This window comes from Branchiostoma floridae, chromosome 4 (genome assembly GCF_000003815.2).
Source record: "Branchiostoma floridae strain S238N-H82 chromosome 4, Bfl_VNyyK, whole genome shotgun sequence".
Taxonomy (NCBI): Eukaryota; Metazoa; Chordata; class Leptocardii; order Amphioxiformes; family Branchiostomatidae; genus Branchiostoma; species Branchiostoma floridae.
The window spans coordinates 18083007-18107769 of NC_049982.1; the positions used below are offsets into that span (position 1 = coordinate 18083007).

A 24763-nucleotide genomic window follows, 5' to 3' on the forward strand; every position below is an offset into this window, starting at 1 on the left:
ACCTAAAATATCAATATAAGCACGACTCCATTTAGAGAAGAGGATTATGAGGCGTTGGATGTGGGATAAATAGATCGTAATTTGGAATTATATCGCTAGGATTGGAAAATATAGAAACAAAAACGTGGCTTCAACTAATTAAACCTTTATCCGGTTTGCCTTGAACATTGCTGACAAATATTTCAATGTATAAGTTCGAAAAAAAGGCAGTTAAAAGGTTCTTTTCACTTCACTTCCACGTCTATCTATATCTGTGTAGGTCCATGCATTGTGCGTACAGGGTAACAGGGCAACAGTTTGTGACTGCGTTAATGAGGGAAACGCCGGCCTTCTTCATGCAAGTCATCATGAACTGGTAAGGACCGCAAAAAAGAACCCAATTATATGCGCTTTATGAATTTGGGCAGATCCGGATAAGACAAACTGCATACCCAGGGCAGAAAAGTCCTTATGAGATCATGTAATCCACTGACGCAGTGTGCAATCCGATTGGAAATGTGCTGTGACGTCACATACTGGTCATGTGGTCTCAGAGCTACGACAGAACAGTGCATAAAACATCCTCGCTACACCACGTCTGTTCTACATAGGAGGAGGTCTCGACTGCAGTACCACAAAGCTTACAGAGCTACTCCAAGTCCTTGAGAACGTCGGTGCCTGCAGAGGAAAGGCTTGTGACGGGTTGCCGAGTGCAGTGAGCAAAGGAAAACAGGTAAGGGCCCAGAGTATGATTTGGTTAGTTCAGAGAACTTCAGACCATTCTATCAAAATATCGAGTAGAGGTGTGCTGTGATGTCGCCATTGGTGACTTTCATCGTGGAACACCGACTCAACAATTGTGGCCTACAAAAAAAAGGAGAATATTAAACTAAGACTAAAAAGTCAGGAAATACCGTACCCTTCGGTGATGAGGATGATCTTGGAATTTGTCTGGTGCAGATGATTGAATATCTGTACTTATATGCCGTAATTGGGAGAATAAAGATAATGACTTTTATCACAAATTGGAGCTTTGTGTCAAAAGTGCTTGAGAGAAATGATAAACATGAAAGCATTTCCGAAATTATGTTCATAATGCTATTTAGAAACATATTCCTGAGAATGTATGTTCTGTGAGCAAATTTAGAATGTAAAATATCTGTTTTGAAGACCGTTTTCACACGGAACGTGCGATCATTATGCATTTTGAAAAGAATCATAAAGTACATACAGTTCCAAGTACATAATTCATTTGTGATATTGACAAAAACAAGAACATTATCGTACATAACATGTCAGTGTGCATGTGACAGTGACAGAAACGTACATATCACCAGTAGGTGTGTGGTTCGGATGACACATATTCTCACGTATCAATTCATTGATAATGTGGTAACGGAAATAAGCGTGCAAGAAGTGGCAGTTAGGAGAAGATATTGCGTTCCAGTTGGATGTTTCTTGTATTTGTGACCTCCAGAGTTGCTTTGCTTTCACGCTGAGATTTGCTGAGCGTGCCATGACAAGTTTGGTGAGTGTATCAACACATGCTTCGTCAGTTCGACGACATTATATAGACTATCCTTGGTTAGTTCAAGGAGCTTTTACCTGATAAAAGCTCCTTGGTTAGTTTCGTCAAAGTTCTTGGTGTTAAAACCTTCTTTCGACTATCCCACGTGAGCTGCCCGCTGTGTATGGAGCTCTTTTCCAATATTGCCAGTGTGGGTCAGGAAGCACTAACTCAACTCCACGACGTAGATCCCCTTTGATTTATTCATTTCCTTCTCTATCCGACACATTAAATTGCTTGTATCGCACCCCATTGATCACAAACTGGTATGTTTACATGTAAGACAGTGCCGAGGACGCGCTCTTTACCCATCAAGGTGACCATGAACGGTGAGGCTTCATTATATTTGATTAGTTCCCAGCTCCTCTCTCCAGTCATGTGTCACACAGTGAAGAACGATGTACGCCTCAAGATGTAAACTGTGCAGTGGGTGCTGATATTAGTTTGTGCCCCATTGCCTATAATCCATTAATCCTTAAGTCATGACGTCCTTTGCAGTAAATCGTGTTCTTAATCTTCTTATGGTTTGGCACCTAAATGTTGGTCACATCTCTTGGGACGAAGACTATCAATGTATGCAAAATTACTCCATAGCATAGTTAATTCCAATCCTTCCGTCTAATCTTCACGTGTAGGATATCAGTTTAGTCATAGCCGTTACAGATATGCCCTGGTCTTGACAGTCCTTGAAGTGTGGCGATTCAAATAAATGGCAACCTGGGCGGTATAACCGTCAATGAAGAACCTAGTAGTTAACGTTCATGTACATGTCTCTGACCCGAGTTGATGTCCTACACTCCGTTAAAATCGCATCCACGGGACTGTCCTACTTATCCAGTGAACTACCGTTCCATTAAACAGATCATTTTCTTCCCCTTTCGCCGCCCAGTCGTCACGAGCAATAGAATAATACCGAGATAAGCAATCAATTACAAGCATTCGTGCTGAACTGCTATATGCCTGTGAAGTTTTCAAATAAGACATGGGCGACAGAATTCATCAGTTGGAACAGATCAGAACACTTTTTTATTTCATTTGTTTGTTTTGCATACATCAATGGCAAATCGAAATTATGTGTATCACACCAGTATTATTACAGTAGTAAGTACAAGCTGCGTAAGACTACGTAAGGTCTGATCCAAGCACATTTGCTCTTTTCGTTAGGTGAGGTGGGCAAGGTACTCGAGGCGGCTATCCTTAAACACGGCACCTCCGGCTTAACGTCCCATCCAAGAGAACTTTTTCAACTGAGTCGAGAGAGGTTGTCAAAAAGTGTAAAGTGATTTTCCAAAGGGCAGGACATTGGGGTCTGTTAGGCATTCAAGCGCAGAACTAGTCAATAACCCTCAATACAAGTCCACCTACTAGTAGCTAAAAATGATGATGCCATGTTGATGGCATTGCTGTCCCTACGGCCGGTGAGGCTATGAGGTGAGGGGAGGAGTAGCTAAAAAACAGACGACAGCACAGGCATTGCTGACTAGCAAAGGCAACGACAAGATGCGTTCGGTCGTATACACCAAATATGACAACCTTGCGTTCTCAAGCCAACCAAGCTCTGTACTATAAGTTGGAGTTATATACCCGGATGGAATGTGAGATGTGAGTCGTTAGGAGTTATGTTTTTGAATTGTCGTTTTTCTTTATTTTCGTTTCATAAACCAAACAAACTTTCCTGATGACCTCTGTATATCAAACAAAAATGATAAACCATATCGATTTTGACGATACGGTTATTACCGTTACAAACCGTAACCGATCATTACACGGTTACAAACCGTTTGAAAAATTAATTTCCTATGACAACGTTCCAATGTTAAATCCTTCTGCGAACTTCGGAAAAGATTGTTCCATCCGCAGGTACCAAAGCAAAGCTTTCTGTCAAAATCAAACAAAAGCGTTCCATAATGTATCTGCTATTCGTCATTTAATAAATATATGGTTTCATATTTCTTTGTTTGAAATTTGATGTACATATTCTTTTTACATTGCGTTGCTTGCCATTCTGAAAGCTACATTTGTGCTCATCATAGAGAAGAGTGCCTTCAATGGTAACTTGCCACTTTTTTCAACACCAATGGCAATTCAATATCAAACAGTGGAAGTCAATGATGGCCCGCCTCAGTGTGTGCACTGAAACACGGTGATGATGATTATGATGATGATGAATTCCAATTTGAAAAATAACAAAATCGCAGGTGTTGTGTTTCGTTGCTGTTATTGCATTTGTTTCTTTGTTTTAGCCACAGTTCAACATCCACTGTCCACACATACATAACAGTTCTTCTGAGGACAGGTATCGGCAGCGTTCATCAAATCCCAACCACCGTGTCGACGTGCCCACTGGCATGTTGGTGTGTCGCTCCACAGGCTGGAGTTACACAAGCAATTAAACGTCAGATCAGTACAGATTACTCCCTACTAAATTACCCCGGTGTCGCCCGGGAGATCAGGGCGTTTCTGCAGGGCCTGTAAACAGACTGTGTCACGAGCAACTATCCATGTCTACGGTCGATAGCATCTTTGACGTCTGCTACACATTCAAATGTTGTTCTTGGAAATCTGCTGAAAACTAAACTAGTTTTAATGCCATAATATGGTAAAGCACAATGCTGTATTTATACTAGGTGGAAACTATTGTTTAATGTTTCTACGATGTTATTCCGGAATGGCTTTATACCGCCTTCGCACCGCCTTCACCTTGAATACAAACTGATGATGCTGTCAAGGTTATGTATGTGGTAAATACGTCACAGCAAATGTCATTTCCAGTACGAAAGGTCGTCATCTTTACATTTCAAAGCCTGCTGTTACGTCAATAAACAATAGCGTGGGAACGTTACGAATGCCAGAATCTCGCCCCAAAGTGGCAACTATTTGTAGAATGTAACTTTATTGCGCAATAATTGTACAAAGCACAAAGTATCTACTGATACATAACTATAGTTCGATTAGACTAATCTATTTAATACATAGTGCATAGTATGGGATGAAAATGGTCCTTCAAAATCATTGGAGAAATTTCTAGCGTCTAGAATTTTTTTTAATATATTTTGCTATGTATAAAATGCAGGGATTGTCACATGTTATAATGTATTTAGATTTACTCTTCAAGTCCGTTGAAGTAAATCCCGCCGTGTAAGACGATAGCGTTGTGTACAGTGAACGTATAACAGAATATTTGGCCATGGGACATACAACCAAAAAGTGATATTCGTCTTCAATTAGCTCTGGACAGAATGATGGACAAACCCTCTGGTAGATAGGATTTTTTATTAATTTGCCGGTTTCTATGCTTAATTTGTGACATCCAATTCTGAGTTTTGTGATTGCCAGTAGAATAAACAAGTGTGGATAGTTAGTTTACCGGTTCAGTATTCACTTCACCTGTTTCCATCAAGCCCCAGAGATAGTCCCGCCACAGGGAGGGAGCATCCAAGGTTCAGCCTGTTGAGTTTCAAACCACACCATGGGGTTTTTATCTTGATAGAACAGTTGCTTAACCACACCTAGTCACATGGCCTGCCTCAGATTATGGACTGGTGACATGATGCACCAACAGTAAAGAAGACAGGGTTATAAATTTTCTTTTTGTACACAACCAGTTAAACTCACCTGCTAAAGTTTCTATACCTGTCAGACATTTTCCTCAGAACTTCTAACGGGAGTTCTGCTTCTCGCCGCTATATGTAACCGATGTTAGTGGTGCTTTTGCTGTGAGAACACAATCCCAACGGTGGCTAAGTTTGTACACCCCCTCGCCATAGTTCATAACTAGGCTTGCCTTCTTTAGTCCAGACCTAGGCCCCTTCAATAACGCAGTTATTCCTGGCAATGTAGTCGGCAACAGCGGAACTTATGTCTTCTTTTTGTGCCTGTCTTTTCTGAGGACTCGTGTATCTGACAGTGTTCATGTTGTCAGCATTCTTACTGTGTTCCTCCAGTGTAGTCCCAAATCCCTGTTTCCCCTATCATACATCGTCACAGCTCTTGCACGGGATCCGGTACACACAGTCTGTTTAGGAGAGACTTGAAAAGTCGGACCAACCTAGACGTAGATGACATTATCGAACTTTTGTACGTTATTGTCATTATCCAGGTACTTCAGTGGAACTGTGACGAAATATACATAGGGGAAACAGGAAGGGCGTTTGGGACTAGAAGCAAAACTCCAGTTAGAAGCACCGAGGAAGATATTTGACAGGCATCGAAACGTCAGCAGGTGAGATTAACTGGATGTGTAAAAAGAAAAATCTGTACTATCCTTTGACCTACTCAACCTGATGAAATAATTTTTGGAAGTGGACAGTTTTGAGAGAGACCGCGGCATTCTCCATTCTGCATGCCATTTAGTTTGGTTGTTGCATTGTCAATCCGGCATAATGAACATCAACATTACCAGAGCTCTGAGCAAATCTCTTCAGTCTCATTAGAAAGGTCTGGAAATCAGGCGACGGAACTTGTTTTTGGAGCGCTGCTGTTTATTTCTGGGAGAACGCTTATTCGCCATTTCCAACATGGACCGGGGAGATCGTTTACGTCGTTTACGCGCTCCTAATAGGTCTGAAAAGGAGACTACTATTCGTCAGACATCCTGTACTGTGGGATTCGCGACGAGGAAGCAATTCATCACCATCAAATGTATATTTTCATCTTGCATCACTAGCTTGTTGAAATACGAGAGACATCAACAATTCTATATTTATCCTGCAATGACTAATCTTTATCACACGGCGTAACTTCTCTTATAGATTATAGATTTGTGTCTATTCACATAATCCTCTTTTTTCACCAAAACGTCTAGTAGCAATTAATATTTTATCAATGTGCAGAGCATAGCGCCATGATTAGTCATATACACATACTCACAATCTAGCATGAGATGGGGGTCGACAGAGGACGTCTTTTTACAGTATATTCGAAGCCAAAACCACATTGATATGATAACGTTACGTTTGTTGGTGAAGGTTAGACTCCCAGGTAATAAGACACACAATGGACAAGATACTAAAGAAACTGGTCACTATCAAGTTTTCTAAACGGTAAGACGTTTCAGATTACATCCACAATCTTCCATCAGTCACTGAAACGCCAGACAGTTTACAATATCAATATGGGACGTATTTCATCAGTACTAGGCGTGTGCAGCTTACCCAAGGTCGTTAAAAAACCTTCCCTATATAACGCCCTTGACTCACCAAAGCACATATTTATTTCAAACTTGTCAGCATCAGCTCTACTTTAAGTGCCATAGCAAAGAGCAAGGCGTATGGCGATGATCAAGTCCACGCCGAAGATTAAATGAGAAAAGCTCGCGATAATCGAGAGCAACGACATTTGCCAAGTAAATGACGGCTTGCTAACGTGACAAAACGCTCTCTAGCGGAGTTTGTACCAACCTGCAGAGTGACCACTAGTATAAATGGGGATGTCTCTCGAGGGCCCTCTATCAAAATCATGCAGCATCGCAGTTGAGGTCAATATTCATCCAGAGCTGTACAAGGCCGTTACAATTATAGTGCGTTACAAAAAAAAAACATTTACAAATATTAATGAATTCCAGTTTTCTACTTATTTTAGCGTCAAAGAAAACACACGAATAAGTACTTACCACAATTTATGTTTGAAAATTTATTTTGTAGCAAGTTGGAGATGAAGAAACTGTTCAAATCGCCGCAGTGCATCGTGGTCCTATCGGCCATCTTGCTTCTGTATGCTGACGTCACGAGTTGTCGGACGGTTCTCCTTGACCTCGGCACCGGCCCACAGCACCACGACATCAGGGAGACCGAGGGCGACACTCGCTACAGCGTGGACGAGATCAGAAGTCTCATCCGGAGAAAGTTCTACGACACCAGCAGGGACGAAACGGAGGGGTTTGAATTCGGCAAACGGACAGGGGGTGAGCTATGATCATACTCTGTCACACTCAAGTAACGCTTCTATGGACTTGCTTTAGCAAAATTTCACAGGCTTGTCATTTGATGTCGTCCTTGCCATGTTGGATTACAGGGTACGTCTATCAACCACATGAAGATGCTACTACTTGATCCAATTACCCGCCAGCATGGTGGTTGGGGGATTAAGATTATAATTATTATGACGTCAATGAAAAGCCTGTATTCACAAATACTTTTTTTCAGAGGACAGATCTGTGCTTGAACGTTTTTTTAATGTTTTATTCAGCACTTTTCGAAAACAAACGTGGCTCACTTCTGTATAAATCAATGAAACAACAACAAAAAAAACGTCCGAAGTTAGGTGAAAGCCGACGTCAATTGATGAGTGTGATGCTTAATTGAAGATTCGCGCCTTTGGTGTCAGAAAAAGTGCACATTTTAGGTCAGGCTGGACAGGCTGGACATGGAAAGAAGAAAAACATCATCTTTGTTTGCTTTGTTGCAGCAGTGACTGGACTAATCTTTTATTTCCTCAGATGCCAGACTAAGTACCGGACTAGTGGGGACGGTACTAGACCGGCTGAACCAGTATTACTCCACTGCCCGTGGGCCTAACCCCATCAACTCCAACGAACTTCTCATGAGTGGCCGACGCTGACAAAACATGTGGGTCGTTCGTCCTGTTTTCCTTCCCTATACCCTCTTATTTTAATCATATCCCAAACTGTTGGTTTATGTCTTAAATATAATGTGGCTTTATGATAAACATTCGTAAACTATATGTTACCGAACGTTATCGGATGTAACAAGGACATGAACAAATAACGTTATATAAGGTACACTGTAAACGTATATATGTATATAATGGACGATAAAGTACCTATTGTTAGATATGAAAAAGTTACAACATAAGTCCCCGCTGAAATGTCCCCGACAGTGGAATACAAGTACACCAAGAGGGCCCCCGTGGCTCCGCCAGGTTTAGTAAGGAAGTCGGTATGTTTTAAGGTGAGAGTTCGCAAAAGGTTTGCGGAATGATGATGCTGTAGCTGCGTCAATGGCGCTAGTGTTTCAGCCATTTGAACCATTTTACTACTGGACTTTGAATATGTAACTATTGCCTTTACATACAGGTTCCAGCTTGACGATCGGCTGAAAACCTATCAACGGATGAAGAGCCTACGCATAAATGAAAATGTTTTTGAAGAGCTGTTAACCTCCCCAACATTTTCTGGGCTTTTATCCAGCAAGCCTTTATACACGGAGGCCAAAGCACGTGACTGTAAATAATAGATTGATTGTTTTGCACCTACTGCTGTACCCTGGCAAATTATGTTGCATTTACCTAGTAACTACTTTTACATTAGGAGACTGGCATAAGTACTTTATAATGTGACGTGAAGGAAATATATGGGAAATGGCCATTTTTCCGGCTAAACGATAAGGATATGACCGATACGTGTAATATCACTAATAATCAGAAAAACACGATGTGAGAAGGATAAATTTGGCATTTCAGCCATTGTGGATTTTAAACGTCAGCAAATAAACTTAAGAGGGACCAACGTTTACGAGTGAATGTGACATGTGCATCATATTTGACTCTTTTGTTTCTATACAATTATCCTGCAAAGAGCGTACAGGTTGATGCACAAGGTGGATCACTGTTGCATTGGTTGGTGCTTTCGCAATACTAGCTAGTATGCATGTCAACAGCACCACATAGCGACTGCCGTCGTCATTGCAGTGATACGTTTGCACCAAGGTGTGCATGATGTACTTGATCTTGTGCGTCATTCCTGTTGTTTATGAAAATTAAACATCGAGGTAAACAATATTCAAAAGCAAATCAATCTCTACAGATGGATAAAAAGGAGATTTACTTCCGAACGTTTTGAGTGACATCCATCACTATTCTTGTAGTATCAAATGACGCTGAAGAGTGCTGGATGTAACTCAAAACGTCCGGAAGTAAATATCCGCTTTTTATCCAGTTGTAGAGATTGAATGTTATTTGAATGTCATACCAGTTGCTTACCTGAGGCGGGAAAATCCCCCTGTTATCCTCCTATTGTGCTATTGTATTGTAGCCCCAAATCTGTTATTAAATAGAAAACACCCAGACAGACACATTTTATACTGTATCATGTGAAGCAAGATACCCAAAATGTATGCGCCTAAGATATTTTCGAAACAGAGTTTGCAGTATCAAACTTCTAGGATGCTGGTAAGCCAAGCGAATAATGAAAAGTGGAGGTTGACCGTAGATATGTATGATTTAATGTTATGCTATTGCCAAGAGCGACACAGAACCATATATCAAGAGCGACACAGAACCATACTAGAATTACCGTGAAGTAAACCATATTTATTATGTGTACGTGTCTCATGAATGACGTACAAAGGCAGTGATGCCATTTCATAAATATTTTGTCGTGATGCAAGTAATTCAACCTGCTTTGTATCATCTATCTCTTACTCGTGATATCGGTTTTCACGACTATGTTGAATCAAATTTACTACGTAGTCTTTCCTTGCACTAAGCCACTAGTGCACCTGTCTGTAAATCCTGGCTAATTACTATGACAGCCTCTACAGATGTCACTGATTTGTCCTCTGCTGCGGGATTCTGGTGCGTCACAAAGCACAATATTTACGGAGGCACAGAGGGTAGATCTGTGCTAAATATTACTCTCTTATATGTTCTAGTTTTAATCTTTAAATAGTTAAATAGTGAACCCTCCAGTGAACAAATATATGAATCTATTCGACAAAAATCAAATTGCCTGCCAGAGCTGTCCACTTCCGGTCGATGTTCTCATGTGTTCCAGTTGGGAGTCGGAGATGATTTCTAGTCCACTCTCTATCATCAACACTTTATTCCTGTAAAGAAGGAAAATGATAAATATTTCGCATATGAGTTACGTTCACTGCAGTCCTTGTTGTGTTTCTGCTGATATACTGAAGGGACTTCTCGAGTCCAAATCAGAACATGTACAACGGTAACATGAAAGTTTAAAATCTGCGTTAAAACTGTTTTTGTTGACATCATGCCGACACTTTCCAAGTAACCCCTGCTGCCCATATCCCTGGGGCCTTCGTTCTCATTACAGCCGCTGAGCTGGCAAGGTCCGCACATGGGCGTGATGCGCCATCACTTAGATCCGGAATATTACCTTAACGAGTTCCCAGGAGGCGGCCGTCCTACAGGCGGCGTGCTGCGCGGCGGGAAGCTCCCAGGGAACGTTTCTTGCGGCCCGGACTCTCGGGGCCGGTGTTGGTGAACATGTTGTGGCCCAGTCCGAGCCGCAGTCTGTCGGCCAGGTGCATCTGTACACAGGTGCCTGACTCGCACTTTCTCCGCACTCTCATGGCCATGGGATCCATCATGTCCTCGTAGGTGCGCGAGAATCTACAAAGCAGAGGTGTTGATTTTCAGACGGTTACAGTACAACTTCGTAAAATGGTTCAGACAAATACCATGTTCTAGAAAAAATTGTTAGCTTTGACCATTCGGTCTTCCTAGAAAATTTTCTCGGGGAGAAGAAGAAAACAAATCACAGAAATAAATTTTTATATACAAGGGTCAACTGTCCCTGGAAGAGTAGCAGGAACGACATAGAAGTAGAAAAACCTAAACCTCATCTTATGGCATGATTTTTTGTTGGCTGAACCATGTAAACCAGTAGATATATAGAGCGGACTCATCCTTCAAGTCCACCACAACTTAGTCACACCTCAGTAAGACTGTTCCATAGATACCGAGGGATGAATGTGGTACAAAACATGCCGGTCAGATTAAAGGATAAGTCCGATATTTATATCTACTGTGTCAACATCTATCTGCTTGTTACTAGTATCTGTTTAGTTTTCTTAGCCGTACAAATAATCACTCAAACAAAGCGAGCGGTATATCCTAAATACACTTCCTTTTATATCTTAGCCCTTTTGACACGTACGCGCAAACTACTTTACAAGGCTACTGCTCCAAGCAAAGTGTCTTTTCATAGTACATCATGTTTATATAGTCAAGGTCGCGCTGTATATAACGTTCACGGTACATTTATTGTCTTGTATCAAAGCTTTTAGGACATCACATCCTCAGTCAAACGTATAACCTCTCCCATAAACCACCCTGTATTATAGCCTCTCTGTTCTCTACTGCTTACTTTATTACTTTCCCCATCCTGTTGAGAGGCATTTCCAGTAAGCACCCACCATCATAAGACATGTGAAGTTTGTAAATCTTGTAAATGCTTTATGTAAAATGCTTTTGGATTTGGTAGTTCGTTGAAATATCGCTTTTTAACTTCGTTGAGGACAAAATGTCAACTAGTTAACTCATCCTCTCTGAAGGGATAACCCAAGCGCAGACCTGTTGTCCTGTGTGTTCGTGTTGTCCTCTATATTGTCCAGCAGCTCCCTGGCCAGCCCGTGGTACACCCTGCCCGCCTGCTGCCCCAGCAGCGCCAGCAGCGGCTCCATGTCCCCATCATAGTCATACATGTCGTCGTCGTACCTGGGATGGAAGGAAATCATATTGGTGAAAACACAGTATGATCAACTGCACCAGAAAATTATTGAAGGCTATCATATATATGTGACACAGTTAATACATAGAATAGTTTGAATAGTATCTCATTTTGATTATGAATAATTTGTTCATCTCCTGGACACGTTTGCCGGAATCCGTAAAGATGTTAGTTCATTGGTTACAATTATGCCTTTTGTTTGCTATTCTCGTGGGCTTGAGAGTAACTGATTTCCTTCTGAAAGATGATAAAACGGTATCGCACACCTTACATTTGTTAGGGCGGATCTGTTACCAGAATGCTGGCATAACATCTTGTCAGATGCCATACCCTAAATATGTGGCCTTGCTTTGTTCAACTAAATCTTATATGTTGCTTTGTGGGAGCAATTGTTGTTGAGATTTGCAACGCGCTAAGACGCCATATGCTTATTCAGTCAGTGTTTGCAAGCAAAATGCTTAATCGTCCAATTATGGCCATTCTTCTGTATACAATGATAAGATTAAATCACTTGTAAAAAAGTTACCATCAGATCAAGACCCTTTGGTTACTAATACGTGGAGGGCGAAGTCAACCAGACTGCCATCAGTGATCTGACCTTGCCGAGATTTGGTCAGAAAAAAGTCCAACATTAAAAGGGTTTTATGTTCTCTGTGGCATTCTGACATGAAAGGTTTTATGGTATTCCTAAAGTGTTCCCGGAGCACTGTTGGCCGTTGCTGCTTTTATAAGTATGTTTGGGATAGAGAAGCACTTATGTGGTACTTGTGCTCCATGATTCGTAACGGGCCTTCCCCACCAGACAACTGATGCGTGTGGCATTTTCTCGGAATGGATGCGATGCACGGTCGACTTACGTCGTCGCTAATCTTCAGCTAATGTAAAATATACCACTTGGACTTCTGTGCATTTTGTGTTTGTTTGGGTACATTTTTCTCCGTGGATCGAGATAAACGTCACAAACTACGGCCAGGCGAGATGTTGAACTGTACACTTACTGACATTACTCTTGAGAAATGATCTTAAACAGACGGTTCGGCACTGAATGATGAGTAATCTGGAATCACTGTCTGTAAAAAATTCTGGGACCACTTTAGAGCAGCCAAGTCCTTTAACAAGTCTGAGAGAAGCTCCCACCCACGTACGTCTCAGACTAAGTATTATGTATGAAGATGAGAATGAACTAGTGTGAAGGCTTGTACTTCTGGACGTCCTACGAAATTGAATATTTGTTGCAACATTGAACTATTGGATTCATGGAGGTGTTTATCATAATGTATGGCTGTCACTAATTTGCCTTACAAATCACGCCTGATCATTTTAAGCCAACAATGTACTACCTTTAAAAATGTAAAATCTATCGTGTTATGTCGAATTATCCTTCCATGGCATGAACTTGATTTGATACTTGCTGTGGGTGGACGAATGGGGAGCTTGATGGAGTCGCTTCAGGTGGTATCGTTATTTTGAGCCTTTCAAGATATGCAATTCTGGGCAAAGCAATAGACGGCAAGTGCGAGTCTTGACCGAAAGCCGCTGCATAGATATACATGGTGAAATCGCAACTCCAACTCAATAGGCAACCACAACACATTCTTTAAAAGCTGAAACTTTCACTAGTTACAAGCTTTGATTCTTTGTAACATCAGGAACTTGGGTACTGTGCTACGTGTCGTTGATTGACAGAAGTGACGCATGCATAACTATATCTAAAATACAAATGTCTTTAATATGGATTATAGTTGCTATGAAATTTTTTTTCTCTATTACGTCCAGCCGTATACAGGTCAAAGGGAAATCTTATAGAGCCATTTCATCCATCATCATTCATCATTTATCTTGTTTATTCAGTTCTATTTCAGGACTACCTTGGAAAACAGCAACTCCTTCCCTTTTATGAGGGAACGCTGATATTTACTCATGCCCATCTTACGCTCATAGTGATATTTTCCTTCATTCAAAAGCAAGTGAATTGTTGTTGACATTGCCTTGAGTATACAGATATTCAACTTGAGAAAGATATTGAACCGGGAAATAGAGAGATATAGAGCTTGGTTAGTCATGCGGAGAATGTAATCTCCAAGCAGAGGCAGTTTTGACGAGTTTTATGCGACTTTATCGGGCTTTCTATTTTGAACTGTTTTCCTAAAGTATAACAGACATGAAGAAAACAGTACAAAGTAGAAAGCCCGATATAAACGCCCCCAAACACGTAAAAAACAGCCGGAGCCGAACTTCTGCATGGAGAGTGGAGAATAGCTGTTTGCTCGTGTGTAACACGTAGGCCACGTTGTACCATCACTTGACCTCTTAAAGTTTCGCGATAGTCTAAAAAATCAAAACATCACTTTGCCTCACATCTTTGTAGTGTGAGACAAACCGATTTCAAAACATTTTATAATAGATTGTTCAAATGCGATCAAATAATTCGTATAACACTCAAAGAATAAGATCTATCGCGTAAAGTTATCAACTCTACACATGGGTTCTGTAAACTGTCTTTTGTTTAGAAACAGCACAATTACATGTACAGTACTGACTTTGCTTCAGGAAGTAATTTCAAGTTAGGCAAACCTAAGACAAACTCCCTAAAAAGAACATTTAGGTATAGAGCAATATCAATGTGGAACCAGCTGCCTAATGCGCTACAGTCTGCCCAAACTTAAAGGTCTTTCAAAATGGCCTCTGTGATCTACTCTCCAGTCTAAAACTAGAAAACTGATCTTGGCTTGCCATTTTGTGCATTGTATATAACATATTATGTATTAGCTGAGCCGTTTCATTGATATTGTATTGTGTATCTGTTAATAGCACAACCATTTCTTAATTGACATGTATGTAAATATTTTGTATATACGTCTTTGTTTTGTCATGAAGTCCAGGAAGATTAGTGGGGTGCCCTAGGGTATGTCACTAATGGATTTTCAAATAAAGTCACAAAGTCTTCTGTTGGAAGGTTGATTTGGAAGGCAGTACTTTTTTTGTCACATAGAATCGTGGCGGCAGCAAGTGTTAAAAGTCATAGGTCAACAAAAGAAGCAATAGGATAGAAAATGCTGAAAGGTTTATGAAAACTGGATTTCCTTTACTTACCTCCTTATTACAGAAGCGGTGAGTTGGTTGGTGTGTACAAGTACAAAGAAGGCGAGGACCATCAAAGCGCAGCAAGGCCGCATGTCGATTGCTGTGATCTGGAAAAAGCACGGATATACATCCCTTGGTTGATAAAAGATTGCTGACTGAAATACTGCATTGATAAGCTTGCTTAACGCTTACTCATGTGGTCTATTTTCCACCAGTTCTAATTATTGAGATGGTGATATGGGCCAAGGACCTTCACAAAACATCATAGGAGCTAATCGCTTCCAACAGCATCAAAAGTGAGGCATGCATAGTTAGGGCCATGCAGAAATGAACATTCAGGTGGACAATATCTGCCTGTGGCTGTGTGAGGAAACAGCTGCCAGAAATTAAAACGGCACACGAGAGGACCTTGGAGTGTCTCTCCACCAACCAACCAACTACATAGTAAGTTACCTGGCACTGTGGTTTGTGCTGGGCTGAAATAAAGTAGTGTAACAGAGTTGGCGTTGATTTTGGTCATAAAGAATGAAAACAGTATATAAGAGAGGACATAATGCAATAAATCAGAACACATACTTCCACGTGATGTACAGTGCCACCTATATCCCCACTAGTCTGGTAAATCGTCCCCAGCCAGCCTCCCACTGGTATGTCCCAGGAAACGTTCTTTGGGTAATGAAGGGCGGTGAGTCAACCTGTAAGCTAATGAGGGCCTACGACACCCGCTGTTTCACTTTAATGGCGGACGTTTGATGCAAACGATTGTAAAACGAAAAGTTTGTACAGGTTGGTTTATATTGTAGATACGACGGGGAGGAGGGCTGTTAACTGTACTTGGGGTGAGAAAATCACCCTAGTTTATCACCAGTATATGTAACCCGTCCGGAGTCTGGTGCAGACAACTGTCACGCAAACTTTGCAGTTATATAAGGTTGATGCCAAGTGGGATTAATCTATCTTAATGAACGACGAACACACTAATCAGCATCATGATACTGCTTTACTGTTTACTGCTTTCGTCTACGGTGTCTGAGGACCTCCGGGCATTTTCTTCTAAACACTTAAGGCAGGTAAGATGCGTAACGCTGCCAATAGACAGTTTCTTCAACAGAAATAGACACATACATACATGAGATCAACAGAAGCATTTCTTCGGGGGGGGGGGGGGGGATACATGTATAAGTCAAATTTAGATAGGCGTGATCACCAGTAGCTACAGTGGACTCAAAACTCTTTGGGACATGTTCAGGGAGCAGGGTCAATGTGGATACCAGGACCATTGTTCTTCTTACGTCATCAGAAGAAGTGAAGATCGTCTCCCGTAAATCCCCTCTCGCTGACACGTCACATTGTTGTATTCATGACATTTGGCAGATACAAATTCCTTTTGGAAGTATATTTTTTGTGACGCAGACTCGAGCTGGACAAATAGATATATAGATGTGGCTATAAACCGTCAAAAATGTGACGGCTATTTTCTGCAAAACATCTAAGATTGTTACAATGATATTTTCCAGAGCAAATAGATCTAGATTGTCAAACACGTGTTTTACGATGATCATTCGTATGACGACCTCTAGGATGTCCAAAGTACTAAACCATTCTATTGGACATCGAGCACCTTTTTGTTGCACAGACGCAGTTGAATTGGACCAAACCATCAACTTTCGTAGCTGAGCTTAACAACCCTCGAGTAAAAACATTTCTTGTTGTTACCTAGAGATGCTCTGTAATGCTGTTTACGTGGATTAAATCAAAGATGAATTCTGCCAGTCATTAGCTGTTTTAACAAGCACTTAATTTTCAACACTTCAGTGCCTTACGTCCTAATTGCCTTATTATTGCTCAACGTGGGAGCGGAGATGCCACAGCTGCTAGCGGACCCAGAGGAGTCTTCATGATGGTCTGTTTCGCCGTCTTCAACACAGTCAGATGTTTGGTATTGACCCAGAATGTCATGAACTTTATGCTCGCAATTTTGCTGAAACCACCCATTCTTGGGATGGTCTTTGTAGTTACGTGATGTCGCATTTAAATTTTGCAGCCGTAAATTAATATAGCGGATGAAGATGATAATAAGATGTGATATTCTATTAGATATATAATTGAAATGTAGATATTCTTGTATCAGCACACTAATTTTACAGTCAACTCTCCATTTTTTAATCTTTTTAACTATCCCACCAACCATGATCCATTTTGGAAGATACGTTCTTCTTCCTCCTCAGAATCAAAGTGTATCTCCAGGCAAAGAAGCGATATGTATTATATCTGCTTTAGTGCACGGGCGTCAATTGGTTCCCTCTGGGCTTAATCATCTTTAAGGTCTACCATCTGTGAAAATAAATCTATGTTCATCACACTGATTAAGCCACGGTTTATGAGCTGTCATTTTGCCTTGTGGCATCATACATGAAGCAAATCTTCACGGACCCAAACCTTTGATCTTGCAGACGAGAAGGGACGCTGTTTTGACTGGTTCCGAGAGGCTTCTGTGATGGTTTAAGCAATCTCAAAACTGAAATAGATTTCAAGAAGGACTAAAGACACTGCGGGCCATGTTTAGGTAGATAAAAGCCAGTGAAGATCGGAAATTGTTTTACATATTCTTAACTGAAAGGCTACGTAGCACGTCAACATATGCATATTGTACATTTATTTCTCTCGAGTTAACCATGAGCCTCAATTGTAATGGATATCGATAAAAATGTAAGAGAAAGGTTGTAAGAAAAAGACAAAACATCCATAGCTGCTTTACTGCCTTTTTTTGCAGTACTGAGACAAATAATGCTGCCATTAGTAATACTGCAAATCACATATTCCAGTTGCCCTAGGTATGAAAGGAAATACGACGGCGCATTTTCCTAAAACGGCACATTAACGATGTAGATGGATGAAATCCATCTTGGCAATAAACGGTTCTACATGTGCTACGATCATACGGGAACAAACGACTTACGTAGAAATTAAATACTTACTTCAAGCTATGAGCTATGTAGATATTAAGGCAACGCCCATTAACATGACCGACAATAGTAGTAATTGACTGAGAAAGCAAGTTTGCCAGGAGGACGTCAGAGTGCGATACGGACAATCACTATGTTACATGTAGTATGTAGCACTAACTTAGCAGCAAGGTATATGTATTACAATAGACTGTAATTGAATATCAACTTCCTTACAATCCTGGTCGATATACAAAGTCGAACCGCAGCAAAAAAACTCCGGTGGTACTTTACCAAACTTCATCTGGAAATGACTCATAGTGACCTTGATGAAAACGAAACTCGGAGTAACGTTAGTTTCAGAACATGAAGTTCATGAAAGACCTTTAATGGAAAGACGGGGTTTTCAGGAAAATTGCACCTGTTTTTGACTTGAATTCTATCATTACAACCTTCATCTGATATGTCAAAACTACTAGATTATTGTATCCGACAAAACACCGGAAATCAACAACGGACTATTTTCTGAACGCAGCTCCATTTTTAGCCACTGTACAGCAATTGTTCACAATCTGATACCCACAGACGCCCGCCGCTCAAGGAAAGATGACGACCATAAGAATAACCTTTAACAGCAACCTGTTCTGTCTTCATGGTCGCAAACTCTCACTTTGCGATAAAAAATGTTCCATATGCTTAACATTGGATCAAACAAGAACACGAAAGATATGATGTTGCAGCAATGGCGAATTACAGCTAATGCCTAGGCCACATTTCTGAAACCGGGGCCCGACCGGGCAGCTTTCGGGAACAGAAAATATGGTATAAAAGACACTAAAATACACAAACGTAAAAAGAATAGTCATGGGCAAGATTTGTGTTTATTTCTAGGTATACACATTTATTTTTCATTTCCTAAAACAGCCCGACCGGGCCCCGGTTTGGATATGTAAGCCTAGCATAATCAAGACGACACCCACTGACGTCTTTGAACAGACGGACCCCTCTTGTTGAAAAATGGAATAAGACATTGACAATATAACTAAATTTCTTACATATTTTAGGCATCATGCAGCCGCTACTTCAATAGGCGTTGTGACACATGCGTTTGTCTGCACCACAGGTTATTTGCACTGTAGAATCGGCACTGCGCGCGGGTTCGAGACAATGGACCTGGTCAACACTGGCTCTCCATGGATTTCGCACCACGTAGCCCCGCAGATTAGTTAAGGCTTAAGCACGAAGAAAGACCTTAACAAACTCGTCGAAGATGATGCTTTTAGATTGCTCACGTGCGTTTGATGGTTAAAAGCTTCTACTGGACATCAGTGCATTTCCTACTCGTAAGAAGATGAATGTTTACAGACACACAGGGATGGAGGTCAGGGGCATCATCTTATTAATCTATTTTACCCAAGTCCACTATCTGTAAAGAAAGACAACAGCACGTGCCTCAAATGAAACCCTTTTTTTAACCATCATTAACAATCATCCATGGAAAGAGTTATTCTAAAAGATTATTTTATTTCGACGGACTGGAATAAATGAGACCATATGAATTCTAAATCATAGAATTCAAGAAAACAACTGAAGACACGGCAAAATTGCCATAGTGTGGCTATAAACCCGACTTGTGAAGAATGGTTGACACGTACCTGTTGCAGAGTGGCGCACTGCTTTTCTCAACCCTGTCAGCAGCGTCCGCTGCAGTTCGTCCCCGTACACCTTGTCTTATCTTCTATCATCCAATAACTGGGCATTTATACCCTACACGCCTCTTCACGGGTGTGATAGGAAATGACGTAGTCTTTACATCAATTATGGCTTGCGTGTTCGCATCTTCCTGTCCGTCTACCCTACGCACATTTTTAAGGCTGGGCACACAAGTCAGTGGGGATTATGTGTGTAGTAAACCTATTGATCATCGGTCCCTTTGGTATAAAGAGGTCTGGCTAATTTGAGGTGACCACGTGGGCGGAAAGACGCCGTGTTATTCTCCATAGAAACAACACATAACTGGACGGATGTTCAGAGTGACTTCACAATATGTGTGTGGTCATGCCGCTGGCAGTTTCGCTATTACGAGAACACAACTGAATAGCTCTTAGCACCCGAGCTGCTGTGGCAACGTGACATACCCGTCCTATATTGCGATGACGTAGTGAAGTGACTAACCAAAAGGCTGTAGCTTCGATATTATGGTCATCTTATAATTTTCTGCTCCGACCGTTAGATAGACCTGTGATGTGGTGGCGGTTTTATGACTTGAGGTTCTCATACCTGTGAAATTAGAATAGATCCAAAGGCAGACAAACACTGAAAGATTTATCATTATAGCCATGCAAGCAGGGGATATGCCTGGTCATGAAAACAAGAGAAAGCATTTTTCATGTTCTGCCGTAAGGCTTCCCTTAACCATATTCAGACCGGGGGAGGGGTGGGGTTGGTCGTTGGAGACCTTTGCCAACTTTCATGTCGCATAACGCCAGAACGGCTTTGGAGATCACCAAAAGACTATATTTCTACTTAAAGCACAAAATCCAATCATTATACAAAACGCGGGACAGTTCATTCAAAAAAGAAGTCCAACCCGAAAATAGTATACATTGTACCACATAGTTGATTAGACCGTAGAGTTATGTATTACACTATTTTCTATTCTTAGTCTTTGATTTGAGACTGTACATACAATTAGCCTACGGGTATGATTTTGCAAATGAATAACTATATCAACAGGGAGGATTGCTAGCTACCTAATATACTGGAACCAGAAGGCTTCTACCAGTTGAGCTACAGAGACATCCTTTGGGGTGCATATGCTATTTGGTTATGGCCATAAACAAGAGCTGGATTGGACAGGCCAGTTGTTCTATCGGAGGTCGCTCTGTCATTGATGGATCTAACATAAACAACACAAGAATAGTATGTTGATCAAGATGGGCTATACCATGTATCTTAATTCAAACGATGTCCTGTTGGAGGTTGTTCGTGAGAGCGAGTTCTTAACAGGATGCTGCTTAGGCTATACATGTAGTTCCCTACACTTATTCCAAAATTCTAGATACAAAACCCCATCTAAATCCACGACATAGTCCTCTCCCCATCCTTTTATTCATATATCTGGGATGCCTGTTTCTGAGAATTTGGAACCCTATTCACTTTGAGTGACTCAACATGACTATTCTGCATTGGCAATTTTCAGTACAAGTTTTGGCGAATCATTTTTGCAACGATCTATGAAAATTTATGAACTACTAAGTATGCCTGGTGCTTATTTTCCCAACTCTTACCTTCAATCCATTACCAGGATATCCAAACAAGAATGGTGATAGTTCATGAAGAGAGATTTCACAGCCTTATATGGTCGTTTCTGGCACTAATGTTAGGAGAGGTTTGATGTTAGAGCAGTTGGGTTGGTGAGTTTTAGTGTACATTCACAAGACAACTGTGGAATACCCACGGAGTGTACAGCTTGGAGTTAGTCCCATTTACTTTTACAACATCTCCCCTCCCAAAAAAGTTTCAAAGTTTATGTGAAGTTCCTAGTTATAAGGTACTAAATCTGACTAGCTTCATTTCATGGCGTTCGGAGTTACACATACGTACGTCTTACTTTTCTACGTCTCGCAACCTACTAAAACATTCAAGTAGATAGTGGCGAGCACACTCCACATGTAAGCAATAACTGCAACATTGTTATACCTAGTCTTTCTTGTATGTGAGTCCCTGTGAAACAACAATACTAATGCGCTAGCCATCCTGGTCAAATAAACTGGAAAACACTGGGAGTCTATCTTTATGAAGAGGGAGAGTAAAACAAATACGCTATAGCTATTTGCGTTATCTGCAGACACCATATAAACTAGAGTTCACCGAACTTATACCTTAACCAAAATGTAACCTTAAATCTACATGTTGTTCAACGCTGCTAGTGGTGATAGGTAGCTCAGTGAAACTCCAGTAAAACTCCACCAAGTTACAGGCTCTGGTTTATCCACTGTTTACACAGGGCCTCTATTTTCGCTGTGTTGGTGTCCCATTGATTAATTGAAGAGAAACTTTGACATCCAGACCACAGGGAGAAATCGTTCTCCTAGATTGCCTCGTTTTAATTTTGGTGTAAAAAGCCACATGCGCGGTTTTGGAATTCACCAAGTTCAGTATATGATTTTGAAAGGAGTTTGCAACGTGATTAGACCCAGCCAAAATCATTTCAGTCACGAGAAACGGAGACCAATCAAAGGAACCATGAGAAGAATAGATGCCTAGCACGGACAGGTATGATGTTACATAGATATTATAGAATTTACATATCGGTACCTTTCCGGTATATTTTTGAAGATTGGACCTTCAAGGTCGACTGAGAATCAACTTTACTCGTTGTCTTCAGATCGATAGTTGGACTTGTTGCAACGACTCTGCATCACAAATGTGCACATCTTATTTCTTACCTAAAGCCATTCACATTTCAGAAAAAAGATCCTGGATATTCTCTATATCACAACAGCTTCCGTCACATTTCACCAAGAGTTAATGAAATTGGGTATTAAGTTTTGCAAAGGCAACGCTAGACGGGACCACATGACACTCGCAAATCAAAGACAAAAACATTGAATATTGATAAAGCTTGATCATATGTTGCCTACAAATGATATCCATATATGATTTGCCGGAAGTGCCTACCAACAAAACTAATCCCTCGTCTCAGCCCTCGTACATGAAAAAAAAAAACTTAACACGACCACAGACAGTTGCACGTACACCATATCTGCCTTCAGAAGTTCCAACAGTACCTATCATCCAATTAACTAATTGGCCACGACCATTTGTAGACTCTAGGAAGAACGCATTCAAAGCTTCGACAGCAGAACAATTCCACAGACGATCTGCGGGTACAGGAGGCCAGCATAGATCCGCCATGTTGGTGATTGGTGGTTGTGGCCTTGTTGACCTACCGTGGGTAGCAAATCTGATTCCCTAATCAGCTCTAACTTAGACTGTGTTATGGTAGTGCTCATATCAAAGGCTAGACAATATCAAAGACTCGTATGAAGAGAATGCATTGACTTTTTTGGGGTTAGGCCAATCGGAAAGAGAGCAATAGATTAAGACCTAATTCTTCTTCTTCAGGGAAATACAATAATCCCCGTCTAGATGAGGGTCAGCTGCTTCTATCAAAGCCACTCTTTTTGTCATCAGTCGCACGTTGATGTTTGTTTGAATGGATGGTTTCCTCAGAATGTGTATTGAATAAAGCGTTGGTGAACGTAATATTAATATTATATTAATACATCGTACTAATAAAGTGAATCATATGCAGGTCATTGTTCACGGCAATTTGTACCAATCAAAGTTTGATATAGAAAGTGAATTGAAATTGCCCAAATGAGCCGGACAGTGTACACACTTATTACAGGGCTGGAAATAGCCTCCTGGTTTGTGGGACCGTTAAAGGCACGTCGCTATCCGTGAGGAATATATCAACATAGCTGGAAATCAAAAGCCAGATCCTGGACATTTCTATAGTATCGGTTTTATAAAAAAGGGTATTTGATAAGCACTCAGGCTGATATATGGAACCAACTACAAATAAATACCCATGTTTACTGAACAACATCCGCTACATGCATCGGATGATTGTAGGTCCACCCCAAAACCAGTAACGGAACAATGGTCATCAAACAAATTTCTGAAGAATTTACTTTTATCGGGAGACATGCATGTAGGAGATAATGTAGGACTTACAGGAAATATCCCGTTTTACCGAGGGCAAAAAGAGCTGCCAATGAATATCGTACATAACTTACAAAATAGTATTTGGAAACTGTCCATATGGATCAAACTCCACATTCATAATATATTGTACAATGTGTATTCTCTGTTCACGTTTTAGAAGATCAATGCACTACTTTTCCACGTACCTTTGCGTCCTCCCCACATATCGTCATACCGTACAGACTGAGTCCCCTGCAGCTGGCTGTCCGGGTCGGAATGCTGTTATCACTGCTCGTGTGCTGATATTTATACCGATGTCCTACATATCAACACGAGCGTGTGTTCAAAAATGCAGCAACGTGCAACACGTGTGGCTATTGTCTGTTAGTGTTTGACAACATTTATAGCTGAATATGTACAAGCCCAATCAAACAAAATACATTGCTACAAGGTCGTTGATAAAAATTTCTTATGATCAGTCCATTTCACAGATAAACAAGCATCTGTTGCATTATTTTTTTTATCAATTCAAACGTAAACGTATTGAATATGCTGGTTAGGCTATTATTGGCTTGTGATTTATCAAATTAGATCTTCCATCAAGACATGGTCATTTGTATGTATCGTCGTTAGCTGGATCAATATGGAAAATGTACTGTAGGTAAGATTCCGTAATAAAAGTACTGAAAAATGCTGAAACACTTCAGAATATATTTTTTAATTTACAGACGAGGACAGTAATGTGGTACTGCACTCAAGTTAGTAACTTACTTTGACAGTGTCATATACAAAGGACAGATAGACAGAATATAAAGGAACGCAGTGCCATAAAGCCCTTTTCGAGTCTGAAATGACTGTGAGTTGTTATCCACTGTGTCACGGGCATGGTATCTGTTGCATGAATGCTTTAGAGACGAGGTCTGTCATTATGAGCTGCTTTGCCGTAGGGCGATGACAACGTAAGACTGTTCTTAGAATCTACTTTTTTCAGAGTCAAGACATGTCTTGTTTTTGGTACTTTGGCAAAGTACACATGACTTA

At 40.8% G+C, this 24763-nt stretch overlaps 2 protein-coding genes across 3 annotated transcripts; one reads left to right on the forward strand and one right to left on the reverse strand.

The window, feature by feature from the left end:
- Positions 1 to 561: 561 nt before the first annotated feature.
- On the forward strand, positions 562 to 9017 carry LOC118414174. Its single transcript, XM_035818032.1, has 4 exons — positions 562 to 712; positions 7189 to 7448; positions 7983 to 8112; positions 8580 to 9017. Exons 2-3 carry the CDS (start codon positions 7199 to 7201, stop codon positions 8102 to 8104), a joined length of 372 nt encoding a protein of 123 aa, XP_035673925.1. The 5' UTR covers positions 562 to 712; positions 7189 to 7198; the 3' UTR covers positions 8105 to 8112; positions 8580 to 9017.
- A 686-nt stretch (positions 9018 to 9703) lies between these two features.
- LOC118414173 lies at positions 9704 to 24083 on the reverse strand. Of its 2 annotated transcripts, none has more exons than XM_035818030.1 (5): positions 23929 to 24083; positions 15072 to 15169; positions 11822 to 11965; positions 10623 to 10858; positions 9704 to 10329 (listed from the first exon to the last, which is right to left on the reverse strand). In XM_035818030.1, exons 1-4 carry the CDS (start codon positions 23953 to 23955, stop codon positions 10651 to 10653), a joined length of 477 nt encoding a protein of 158 aa, XP_035673923.1. In that variant the 5' UTR covers positions 23956 to 24083; the 3' UTR covers positions 9704 to 10329; positions 10623 to 10650. The 2 variants fall into 2 exon arrangements, with proteins under 2 accessions (XP_035673923.1, XP_035673924.1); XM_035818031.1 differs by lacking the exon at positions 23929 to 24083 and adding an exon at positions 19663 to 21638.
- Positions 24084 to 24763: the final 680 nt, after the last annotated feature.